Here is a 13,342-nt window from a genome sequence, read left to right on the forward strand (position 1 = left end):
GTTGTATACGGGGATGAAAAGGCACAATATGCCTTGTTAAGGGATTATGCTGAAACGTTGCTAAAGACCAATCCGGGATCCACTGTAAAGATTGGGGTTACTCCATTGCCTGACGGGCAAGTAATGTTTGATAAAATGTACATCTGCCTGGTGGTTGCAAGAATGGGTTTAAAGCTGGGTGTAGACCTTTAATCGGCCTCGATGGAGCATTTCTAAAGACGCAGATTGGTGGACAGATATTATCAGTTGTCGCACAAGATGCAAATCACCACATTTATGTGGTTGCTTGGGCTATAGTCAATATTGAAAACAAGGAGAACTAAAAATGGTTTTTGGAGTTACTCCACGAAGATTTAGGAGATTATAAGGCTAATGGGTGGTGTTTCATTTCTGATATGCAGAAAGTTAGACAGTTTATATTGTAAGCAAAATGTATATCTGTTTAGTGTTTAAACTATTTGGTTTTATGTTTTATTTGGTATGGACAATTGCAACTTGCTGATTTCACTTGTTATGTATATTATGTAGGTTGTTTGGTTATTTAGGTTGTCTGAATATTTAGGGTCTTTGGTTATTTAAGTAGTTTGATTATTTAGGTGGTATGCTGATTTAGGGTGGTTGGTTATTGATTATTTAGGGTGGTTGGTTATTGATGTTTGGTTATTTTGGTTCTTTGGTGTCTGCTATATCTTTCCATCAATTGCAGGGGTTGATTTCGGCTGTGGAGGAGGTCATGCCACAGGTCCACCATCGTTTCTGTGTATGGCACCTGTGGCGAAACTTCAACAAACAGTGGAAGGATCTTGAGCTGCGGAGACTCCTTTGGGATGCTGCAAGGTCAACCACTTTCCAAGATTTTATTGGCAACATGGACAAGATCAAAAGAGTCAGTGAGGAAGCATGGACATACCTTAACAAGTGGCCTAGGCCAAAGCTACTCATACTGGGAGTACACCTGCAGCTGAAGCAAGCAACACTACCAATCCGGCACCTCCAGCAACTGATATTCCACCACCAGTGTCTGCACCGCAAGATGAAGAGGTTGAATTGTCCCAACCAAGCTATGGTGGAACACAAGATGAGGTATAAAAGATCCCAAAATATTTATTGTTTACTTCCTAGATTTAACTTTCCTTTTCACACTAACTCATACAACTTATTACACTTTACGCAGGCACCACCACCACCAACAACAAGGCCACCTAAATTGCCAACCAAACGGAGGAACTCATCACAACCAATAACTACTTCAGTCGATCCCATGCAAGGAGCAAGTGCAGCCACATCTTCAAGGTTGGCAAGGTTCATGAAGTTTGTTCCAACATCACAGTTCAAGACACCAAGGAAGAAAAACCTTTGATTTTGGATGTTCTAACAGCTGGTTTAACAATATACATGAGATTTGGGCATTGATTGATATTTTGAATTTTTTGTTATTTTGGATTTAACAATATACATGGGATTTGTTATTTTGGCTAGACTGTATGGTTTATTTTGGTTTTTTGGTAGTAGATAGTTTAAGGGAGTTTATGCTCGAAGGTAGCTGTTTCAGTATGTTTATCCTTATGTGATCAACTGCAACTGTGTTACATTGATTATTGTCTTGTTTATAATCTACAACTACTATTATCAATTTCCTCTTCTGTTCATTTAGTTTGGATTCTATTTTTCTTATATCTATCTACAAATAACACACCAATAAGCTAAACAGTTCCCATACATTCATTAACAGATGCTTTCAAGCACAGTTCTTACATTTTTACCATCACAACTAAAACAAGTTCTTACATTTTTACCATCACAACTAAAACAACAACTAACATAGAAAAAAAACAGCAATCCTAACATTTGTATCAAATATTTCTGGGTCTTTAACTCAGCCTCCAAATTGCCAATCCTCAAAGCAAGACTGACGCTCACTTCTTCATTCTTGTATGCAGCAGTGTCTTCCAAATATCCTTTATCATCTTCTACAATGTCTGCCCATCGAAAGAACCCACACCATCTTCTTCCACTACTCTGTGAACATGAAATTTAACAGTCACCATCAAAATAGTCAACAACAAATCTTCAGGAAACACTCACGTTGTAATTTGGGCATCAAAAGAAGGGCTTATTTGGGTGGGTTTCCGTTCCAAACCATCGGAGCACAGGTTGTTGCCCACACCCACACCGATCTGGTACTCGCATGCCTCTACTCTGACTTGGCTTCCTTGTGGTTGATCGCATAGAACTTCCCTTTCCTTCGTCTGCACGTCCAACCATCCTCCAACCAGCAAAGCAATGGGTACGAGAATGAGTAGGGAAGAAGAAGAAGAAGAAGATGTGCTGCGCTACTTCTGAGTTAGGGTTTAAAAAGGGATTAGGGACCAAATTGGTGCATAAAGTTTCATTTGCCACGTCAACCAACCGTTACACACTCCAGCGTGGCACTCATTAGCCACGTCACTCATGCCGGTAAGAAATCTGACCGAAAAATATAAGGGAGACCACGTTGATGCAATTTTTTCAATCTGGAGGACTTAATTAGTGCAATTGGAAAGTCAGAGACTAAATCGGTGCATTTTGTGAATCTCAGGACCAGTTTGGTGTTTAACTCGATATAGTCTAAAAAATGGTATGTCTCATGAAACTTATATATTAAATTATTCTCAATATTTTTCGTTTCTTTAATTTTTATTAAGTGACCATATAAGTTAAAAATTATTATCTTAAATAAATTATGTTTAGTTATTTTCGTAATAAATTAATTTTGCTCTATTCAATAAAAAAATGCATTCGGGCTTGGGTGGGGCCCCGGGGGGCAATTATGGAATAACAGAAAATCTTCATATATGCGTATACGTTTACATCAACTTGAGTGCTTGGTTCCCATTTTCTACTGCACTCTCTTCCTTTGTTCTCAAAATGGTAATGTCCCTTTCGTTCTTTCTTCTTCTTCTTCTTCTTCTCTCTACTTCCGATTTTCTCATCTCTGTGATTTTTTTTTTGTCACGACGGGTCCTAAAGTATGTTCCTTTTTCCTTTTTTCCCCCCGGTTTTTGGGCGGGTGTAGTTGTTCTTCTCGTACTTCAAGGATTTGGTGGGAAGAGAAGTAACGGTGGAGCTCAAGAACGATTTGGCCATAAGGGGCACTCTTCACTCCGTTGACCAGTACCTCAACATCAAGCTCGAGAACACTCGCGTCGTTGACCAAGACAAGTACCCCCATATGGTATGCTTCTTTCTAGGGTTTATCCTTTTTCCGTCCTCAGTTTTAGGGTTTATGGGGTTTTGCATTGCAAAAACTTTGAATTCATGATCAATGGACTTCTCGGTATTATAGTCGCTGATATTGTTGATAATTCCTGTTAATGATTGGAATCTTTTTAACATTTATTTGATTTATGGCAAACCATATTGAGTATTCTGTCAAATTTGTGTACTTTAATGTTCTGCCAACCGGATTGCTTAATGCTGACCATTGCTTGATGAAGTATCAAAGCAATTAGGTGCTTCTTGTGTATGTGAATAAGATTATTCTTCAATCGAATGTGTATTAGTGTGCCAGAGGTTGGTTAATTTTGAGATATGGATTTGGTTGTAGGTGAAAGTGAATTACAAAACCCTGTATGAAGGGGGTTTTCTTATTTAAATAGACAGATCATAGAAGTGAAGAATAAGTAGAACTATGGTCATGACTCATGGTATTGTACTGATTGTAACTTACTGTTTTTGTGGGATTGTTGCTTACTTAATGTGACCATAACTCATAGTAAGTTATTATGTTTCTTCAACTGCTAAGCCTAACACTTACCTTAACAAACTAATGATTATAAGGATCATGGTCTTTAATTTTCTTTCTTATGTGATTCAGACAGGGAGGGATGTAAGTTTCTCCTTTAAACTTTTCATGTTGTAGTATTATGGTTCGACTCCTTCTATCTGTTCTTTATATTTGTGTGAAATTTCTATTTGTTTTATTGAGGTTTAGCCACGGTACAAAAGTACAATTGTTGCTGCATGAGTTATGGGTTAGAGGCCATGGGTTAAAATCCTGCAAATAGTTCCTTTGCGTGCTCTGGTAGGACTGTGTGTACTCTTTCAAGGGAACATCGGGTGGAATTTTAGGATCCCTTCAGTTCTAATAGAGGGTGAGCCTTGACAGTTGACACACAATAAGGTTGTTGTCTTGTAATAAGAGGTTATTGGTTCAGATCTGGAAACAAGCTTTAGGTTTGAAGAGGTAAGGCTGTGTCCATCTGCCCTTTTTAGACTACACCTAGTAGTAGCCTCATGCATTGAGACACCCTATTGGGTTCCAATTGGAACTTTAATATGAGATTGTATATGGTCTGCTTTGTTGATTATTTTGAGAGCCACGTCAAGTTTCAGGGTTGTTTGTTATTTCATCGATTCCCTTCTACATTTTTAATGTGTTTCATATGAGTGTGTGTTAGTATGTATGGGAGTTTGCAGATGATGGAAGACAATGGTCATTAATGGAGTAGAAAAGAAAGATGAGGATTGGAGTTAACGATTATAGGGCACTTTATTGTTTGATAGGAGAAGAGAAGGGAGAGAAGCTTGAATACACAGTGGGAATCATAAAATTCATTGTTTTGAATTGCTGAGGGGTTGTCTCGCGTTCTCGGTTTTCTTTGATGGCAATTTCACTCACTTCCAGAGAAACTTCTGAACATACAATTTTATCAAAGTCTCTTTCCCATTCTAAGCCACTCCGTTTTTGTTCTCCTATTATTAGCCTTAGGCCTATAGGAGTTGTACTAGGGTGGAATGAGAACTCGGGGATTTTGCAGGCTGTCAATGCTTGTCTTCCTTATTTCCGTTATGTTAATAATTGAAATGGTAATGTCTTGTAGACTATTGGAATTTGGAAAGATTTGGGAGTTTATGAATTTGCATTTGAAGGTTTTGCCCCCAATTTTTGTACTCGAATGGCCTGAAATTTTGGCTATTGATGTATGCCATGAAAAAAAAAAAAAGAGAGAGAGAAGGGATATAATAATGAGTTGATGTGTTGTTATGAGGTTAGATGGTGAGGGAGAAGACAAGATAAATAAATAAAGCACGCTTCTGTAATAGAATATATGAGTGAGAGATACTCGCTTTAAAATTACTTTGCGAAAGGATTATAGGTCATGGCTTTGTGTAATGTGTATAAAGGAACTTGGTAGTAGGATATAGTCTGTGGAGTTCGTACAGGTTTCTTTGATTATCACGTGTTTCATTCTGCAATCTGAAGCTATGTTCTTCTCTTGTTAATTATGTTATATTTTATTGTCTCAATTTGGCATGTATACTGTAACTAGCTTCAGTGTTGATTCTTCATGTTATAATCATCCTTGCTTTCATGCATCCAGTCTAGCAATTACATAACTATGAATATGATGAGTTTATATATAATGTATGTTACTCTTTGATCTCAGCTTTCTGTGAGGAACTGCTTCATCAGAGGTTCAGTGGTCAGATACGTGCAATTACCTCCAGAAGGCGTGGACGTTGAACTATTGCACGATGCCACTAGGAGAGAAGCTCGGGGTGGTTAACCGGTTATTCTTATAGTGTATCTTTCTGTTGTAGTCTGTTTGGATTGAAATGTCATGGATATTTTGGTTTCGGATAAAGAAAGAAACACTTAACAGATGTTGAGGCTTTTTAACTGCATTCCTTTATCCTTCTATTCTCTTGATAGCATTGTCCAATTTTTACTATGACAAAGTGATAACTGAGTTTCTCTTTTCCTTGCCCTTGTTGCCTTGTTTCAAAGTATGATGGATGGTGACTGAACTTCAGTGATAGTTACTGGTTCTTACCTGTAATTATGTGAGGATTGTTAAGATAAAAATTGACCAGACAGGTTGTTAAGGGGTTATCTTATGTAAATGTTATGTGAGTACCACCATGTAATTGCAAAATAATTATTTTTGTATTATTATTTTACTATGCTTTGTCAACCCTTTTTCTTAATGGAATGTATTGAACTTAGATTCGAAGAAATATTTGTGCCCAAGTCTATGACTTTGCAAACTCGTCAAATGTTACGTTGTTTTATAAATCATCTACTTAAAAGAACTTAAAAGTTGGACCTAAGTGATAACCATATATGAATTCACTGTCATAATTGCATTAACGTTATGTCAGAACGAGAGACAAATATCGTATGAGATAGCACATAGCAGAAAATGGAAGATTTATTACTTTACGTGTCGTATGATTAAACAAGATTAGCCTCTAATCTCTAGAATATATCCATCAGAGAAAAATTATTTTCTGAAGAAAAACCTGTTATTCTTACTCAATTACATTCTATTTTCTATATTCGACAAATAAATTAACACGTGCAGAAATAATGAATTTTCGTAAGCTATAAAAACATCTTTTATTGAATTTTATAGATCTTTGGTGGAAAAAAAGTTTCACACACGATTAATTGTGTATTGTCACATTAACTATAAAAATAATTAATTTTTTAATTTAGTACTTCAAAAATTATTTAAGCCTATAAATTTAATTAAATGACTATATAAAACTTGTCATTGTATTAAAGTTATGGAAAAACTCTGCGTACAAGCGATTTAAACTCTAATCCCCAAAATTCGCTGCAAGTGCTACGTTCCTTACACGCGCTACATCCCTTTTCTCCCTTCTTCTTCTCCTTCTTTTTTGATCGTTCTTTTCTCCTCCTTTCTCACTGGTTTGTTCTTCGTCGTTGACGTTAGTTCCTCCACATACTGTTACGGCACGTTTTTATTGCACCTTCTTCTTCTTGTTGTTGCACGTTCTTCTCTTTCACTGTATAGTTTTGTATATCAGTATATGGCTAGCCGGCTTAAACTCCGCGAGTCGTGACTAGTTCCCTATGATATTATATACTTATCTTTTGTTATATCTTCTCTGTTTCTTATGCCTTAAGCTAGTAGCTCCGTTAGTACGTTTGTGCTTCGAAATTCTGTTTTTGAGCTATATCTTTTATCGGGCTTCTAGATTATACTATTCTTTATATATATATTATGTTTGAGTTTAGAACTGTCGTAATCTCTGATTAACCTTGGCTTTACGACGCGAGGTAAGGCTTAGGCTAATTAGGGTATTTCTATAATCGTTTGGGTGAATTCCTGTAACCGTTTGGGTGTATTTCTGTAATCTCTTGGGTGTATTTTATGTAATCGTCTGTAATCTCTTGGGTGTATTTTATGTAATCGTTTGGGTGTATTTCTGTAATGCTTGTCATTTTTTCTGAAATGAAAAATACACCCATAGATATTAGTAAAATACACCCATAGATATGAGTCAGATATACCCATAGATATCAGTCAGATATCACTCAAATACACCCAAATGATTACAGAAATGCACCCAAAGGATTACAGAAAATACACCCAAACGGTTACAAGAATTCACCCAAACAATTATAGGAATACACCCAAAGGGTTACAGAAAATACACCCAAAGGATTTAAAAAAATACACCCAAAATTCGTTGAAGTACATCTTATGCATAATTCAGAACTCTTTCTCTTTCTCCTCCTCATCTTCTGCTGCTTCTTCTTCTTCAAAAACGATTTTACCATGAAAAATCGAAAAAAAAAAGAGAAAACATAGAGAAAAGACGTAAATGAAGAAGAAGAAGAAAAAGAGGAAAACGAGGAAGAAGAACGTGCAGAAACGAAAGAAAAGGAGAAGAAGAAGAGTAAGAGGAAGAAGAACGTGCAACAAGAAGAAGAAGAAGAATTTCAGAAACCATGAAAATCGAAAAAAAAAACGAAGAGGAAGAGGAAGAGGAAGAGGAAGAGGAAGAGGAAGAAGAAGAAGAAGAGAAGAAGAAGAAGAAGACGAAGAGGAACCGTTTGAGTGGGGCGCGTGTAATTACGCTCCATTCAAAATGATTTAATGCGCGTGTTAATGAAATTTGGGCTGATAACTTGTACGGCCTTTTTACTTGTATGTGTAGCAGACCCTAAAGTTATATTCTTTTATTTCTTTGAAACCAAACAATAACACACATATTAAGAACTTTTTCCGGGTAAACTGGAGAGAGAAAAAAAGTTATATAAATTGATTATTCTCCCATAGAATTAATTATAACCATCCATAGAGTACTAATAAACACACAATATTTTATAAATGATTTAGAAATCTCCTTAAAAACATAATAGAAAAAATGTTAGTTAAATATTATAAATAGGCATGTTTTAAAAACTGAAAGAAATATGGCATATAAGTCATTGAATAATTTTTATTTATTATCTTTACATAATTTTGTAAATAGTCATCGTAAATTCTAAATAGTACATTAATGAATCAAATAGTTTTAGAACAGTGTTAAAAAATGAACATTATAACAGTGAATTTCAAATAATATTATAATAAATTGCTTAACAAGTCTAATATACAATCTATTTAAAATGTTTTTATTAAATTTAAATTTATATATTTTTTAAAATAAATTTTGAATTTTCTTAATTTTAAGAATTTAAATGTCTTTTGTTGATTTTCAGTACTTTTTAAAAAAATGTTCTAAATGTAATTTAAAAATATTATTTATATATTAAAATTAATTATTAATATATTTATATATATATGATTTAATTTATTTTTAATATAAATTTTATATTGGTGAATGAATTAAAGAATAATTTTGACGTCCAGGTATAATAGTCGTTCATAATTAAATGCAGGAAGAAAGCCATTTGGCTGAATAAAAGAGGGAAAGGTTTGAAGAAGAGAAATCTGTCACGCAACCGACCCTAACATAATTCATTCTCGTTCCCATGCACAACAAAAACACACACACTCAAACTAAACGCTCTTCTCACAATCTCACTCGCTCTCTCTCCATTGCGCGTTCCGCATTTTATTTTGTTTTCTTCTTCTTCTCTTCTCTTCTCTCTGTATTTCAATTTCTCGTGGTCTCTTTTCATTTTTCTCGTATGGCGGTTCCCGCGCAAACCAGCGCTACTGATCAACCGAGCCTCTGGGACGCGGTGCTTCGGCACACTGAGCTGGCTCAGCAACGGAACTCCGACCCTAACCTGTGGGCCTCGGAGCTCGCCGCCATGCTCCGATCCTCCACCGTGATCCTTCCTTCCGTGGAGCTCGCCCACCACCTCGTGTCTCATTTCTTCTGGAAGAATCACTGCCCCACCGCGTGGAAGTTTCTAGAAAGAGCCATCTCTCTCAACATCGTCCCTCCCTTGCTCCTCCTCGCTCTTCTCTCCGCCACGTAACTCCTCATTATTATTATCAATATTTGTTACTGTAATGTGTATACTTTATGAAATGCTTAGTATATCAGCAGCGCGTATGATTGGATATTTGTATGTGTATGTATCTGTGTAACTGTATTTCGTGAATGCAAGTTTGTATGTTGCTCTGCTTCGCACGAAAAAGTTGCTTGGAATCAAATTGGTTGCACTTCATAATTATTGAATAGAAAGAAACCATTTGAGGCAGTAGAAGGTTTGGGGGGGTCTGGGGGTGGTCTTCTGAACTTTCTCATGTATGTATTTTTGTGTCCTTTTGGAGTTATGACCTTGCTGGCGATTGAAGTAGCTTTTCAGTGACATAGATAGCTAATCAGCTGTCTTCTGTATTATATCTGCATCTTTAAGGGAAAGCTTTGCCTAACATCATGTTATCTCTCGGAGTTTCTTATTTTTCTTCCTTGTTAAATTACAACTTCTTTTTCCCATGACTGCAGGGTTGTTCCAAGCAGGCAACTCCATCCAGTAGCTTACAGACTTTATATGGAACTCCTAAAGCGAAATGCTTTTATGCTCGCCTCTCATATCAATTCCCCAAACTATGAAAAGTGAGGTTCAATTCCAAAGGAGTTTTCTGTGAATTATGTTGTTGGGTTGTCTTTTATAATATGTTAAAAGTTGAACATTAGGGCCCACAAGGCCTTGCTTCTACGCCTTGCTTTTAGAAGCCGGGTTATGTGGGTTTTAATGTTTCTTTAACATAGTGTGCCTTCAAACCTTCTACCCCATGAATAGGGATAATATTTTCTTGGATGATATTATTGCATTGAATGCTAATAGTAATGTTTCATAGTGATTGTGCAGGATTATGACATCAATTGATGAAGTTCTTCTTCTCTCCCAAGTATATAACCGAAAGGATTGTGAGCCTGGAGTTGTTCTAGTTGAGTTTGTCTTCTCAATTGTTTGGCAGTTACTTGAAGCATTACTAGATGATGAAGGATTACTGGATCATGCATCGGAGGATAATCCTAGATGGCTAAGGAGGTCAGATGATATGAATATTGGAAGTCCTGATTGCTTCGCTGGAAAAAAAACTGAGCAAAGGGGGGAATTGCAGAGAGAAAATACAGCAATGGCTATTGAGATCGTTGCAGAATTTTTGCAAAACAAAATTACTTCAAGGATCCTTTCCTTAGTTCATCAAAACATGTAAGAACTTAATTATGGTGTACTTTGCATTTATGAGGTGAACAATGCCCATTGGGTGAATCTCAGTTAAGTGCTGGAACGCTCGCTGACTGAAGAAAAATTATATTTTGTAGGCCATCTCATTGGGGATTTTTCATTCGCCAAATGCATCTGCTTGTATCAAACTCTTCAGTTTTGAGGAGCTCAAAACATATTACTCCGGAGGCCCTTTTGCTTTTAATGGAAAATATCTATAAAGGCATATCTCATCAAAGCAAAACAACATCTAAGGCTAATGTGTTCATGGTTGCTGGTTCTCAGATCTGTTTTGCTGGTCAATCTTTTGGTGATAGTTGTTCTTTGCAATGGCTTCCTATTGATCTTATCCTTGAAGATGCTTTGGGTGGAGCTAATGTCTCAGCACTTAGTGCTATTAAAATTGTTACTGGTATGATCGGTATTATTTTTATCATAGTGGTGAAACAACTCAAATCGATACATGTAAAGCCATGATTCTGTTAGTTGCCTACATTTGAATATCAACAAAAGCACCAATATTAAAATGTACAAATAGTATCAATCAACCTCTAAATAATCTCACGCTAGCCCAAAGCTTTATTTCAAAACCTCGCATAACACAATTTGTAGCACAAATTGACCATTTTTTGCTTGCCCACTTTAACATGAAAAGAAAACCTCTCAATTATTTGGCAGTCAAGGGTTTGAACCCCCATACAAATGCTCAATCTCATTGTTATATAATATTTAATACTGAACACTTATTTTGAATGGAAGTACTTGGCAGTTTTATTTACTTCAAGCCTTTTTTTTACTGGAAATTTATTTTAAGTTTTTATTGCAGGTTTGGTGAAGGTTTTACATGCTGTAAATGGAAGTACTTGGCACAGTGCATTTTTAGGTTTATGGATTGCAGCATTGCGGTTGGTTCAAAGGGTATGTATGGGTTAATACAACAGAAGTGATGGGAAACTGATTATTTTTTTTTATTGTGAAATGGCTTCATGAATTTATTCATGTGTATGAGCTGGTGATATAATCATCTTTTTTATTATAAGGGAAGCTTATGCTGGCATGTCATTTACATTTGCTTTGGATGTGTTGGCAGCTGCAGTTCTACATTTAATTGATCAAGTGTTTTTTATTTACAAAGGAAAAAAATGGCTCTGGAAAGTTTTTGCATTTGGAATCTACACCCTTTTCAAATAATGCTACTTATATTTTTCACCTGTTATTTTAGGAGAGGGATTCAACTGAAGGTCCTGTACCTCACCTTCATACTTGCATGTGTATGTTATTGAGCATTATAACCCTTGTGGTCGCTCATATTATTGACGAAGAGGAAAGTTTGATTGAGGAAGCTGAATGTAGCCCTGCCAATCAAAGAAAAGATAAACCAACTTTGGGGAAGTGTCGTGGAGAATTGATTGCCAGCTTACAGCTATTGGGTGATTATGAGTTCTTACTGACTCCACCTCAATCTTTTCTTTCGGAAGCCAATAAAGCTGCTGCCAAGGCTATTATGTTCTTAGCTGGAAACTCCGTTGGCAGTGAGGTCTTGGAGAGTATAAGCGTGAATGACTTACCGACAAAATGCTGTAAGTATTCCTCTCTATGTTGGTTACAAAACTTACACCTTTCTTTTTTATTGGAAACTTCATCACAGCCACCTAGCATTAAGCTACGAGACAGGACTCGATAAAATAGTTCAAAGAATATATGGAAAAGAAGGGAAAGAAAAATATGAGAGGGTCCATATTGATCTCTATTAAATTATAACTAAGAGTTATTAATAGAAATTCTTGTATATAATTTTATCATAGTTATTCTCTAATGATTATTATTGGATTTCTACCAAACATGGTTCTTATATTCCCTCTCATTTTTTTCTAGTTTTCTGCACTTTCTTACAACTCACAGAATATTAACATGGTATCCATAACTCTATAGCTAAAATCCAGTTTTGGCTACAGCTGATTACAGCAACCATTTAGATCACAATATCCATCATTTCATAAATCAAACAATCATTACTCCACCTAAATTTGCTTTTGCATAGCAATAACTCTACCATAGTGTTAGCGAAGAAAGACCAACTTCTTCTCATGATGACTTCAATCAGATTGGTTTGGTGAATTTGGTTATTCCATTAAGAGGCAATGGCATATTCCATAGACCCATGTTCTCGTACACATCACTAGAATAGAACCATGGAGAGAAAGCACTGACATGAACGCCGCAGATCTTATTCTACAAGCTTAAGCCCCTTAAAAGTTCTGAGATGATACTTTATTTAACTGTTCCATTAATTAATTAGTAGCCTTCCCTCCTTTGCATCATCTCGCTTCTTGAACCTCGCTCTCACACCCATCATATCACCGTATGAATAACAATTTCACAAGTAACTTGACTGGTGATTAGTATGTGCGTTAAAGTTTTTTATTGTTTTTGTTTTCCTTTTCTTAGTTCAATCGACACCCATAAACTCAAATTTAGGTCATTTGACTGCAAATTTGAGGTAAACACTCTAAAGAAAGCACAAGGGCCTTGAGTATCTAGCTCAGAATGGCTATCTATCATTGTAGTTTTAAATCAATGCTGGCTCCCTTTGTGGCGGCCTAGTCCAAGTTGCATGACACACAACCACTTTATCCTCTTTTCCTTCGCCTCTCTTCTTTCTATGTCATAACTTATGCTAATCCGATGCCTATTCTGGACTATTCCCTTGTCATCATCCCCTCCCTCCTTTCAGTCAGCCATCGTCACAAAATCCTCAGAGCTCTGCCTTTTTTAGTCTTCTCTTTCTTCCTCTCCACCTGCTTTCCATGTGAACTAGACAAATCTACTATTTTTAATCCTTATGTAGAGCCTATCCCACTCATTTTTTTTAAATCAACGATTCAAACATTAGGTTCTCTAAAAAATGAC

General features: G+C 36.1%; 2 protein-coding genes across 3 annotated transcripts in view; both read left to right on the forward strand.

The window, feature by feature from the left end:
• Positions 1-2,816: 2,816 nt before the first annotated feature.
• On the forward strand, positions 2,817-5,667 carry LOC107492836 (sm-like protein LSM2). The gene is made up of 3 exons (XM_021126570.2): positions 2,817-2,910; positions 3,056-3,214; positions 5,430-5,667. Exons 1-3 carry the CDS (start codon positions 2,908-2,910, stop codon positions 5,547-5,549), a joined length of 282 nt encoding a protein of 93 aa, XP_020982229.1. The 5' UTR covers positions 2,817-2,907; the 3' UTR covers positions 5,550-5,667.
• A 3,154-nt stretch (positions 5,668-8,821) lies between these two features.
• The window catches only part of LOC107492739 (mediator of RNA polymerase II transcription subunit 33A-like), a 9,875-nt gene continuing 5,354 nt past the window's right edge, over positions 8,822-13,342 (forward strand). The window contains exons 1-6 of one of the 2 annotated variants that reach the window (XM_021126572.2): positions 8,822-9,225; positions 9,703-9,813; positions 10,070-10,417; positions 10,531-10,844; positions 11,259-11,350; positions 11,655-12,012. In XM_021126572.2, coding sequence (XP_020982231.2) covers positions 8,933-9,225; positions 9,703-9,813; positions 10,070-10,417; positions 10,531-10,844; positions 11,259-11,350; positions 11,655-12,012 — 1,516 coding nt within the window. In that variant the 5' untranslated portion in view covers positions 8,822-8,932. Of the gene's footprint in view, positions 9,226-9,702; positions 9,814-10,058; positions 10,418-10,530; positions 10,845-11,258; positions 11,351-11,654; positions 12,013-13,342 lie in introns of those variants that run through there. The other variant, XM_021126573.2, reaches the window with a different exon arrangement.

This window comes from Arachis duranensis, chromosome 6 (assembly GCF_000817695.3).
Source record: "Arachis duranensis cultivar V14167 chromosome 6, aradu.V14167.gnm2.J7QH, whole genome shotgun sequence".
NCBI classification, from domain to species: domain Eukaryota; kingdom Viridiplantae; phylum Streptophyta; class Magnoliopsida; order Fabales; family Fabaceae; genus Arachis; species Arachis duranensis.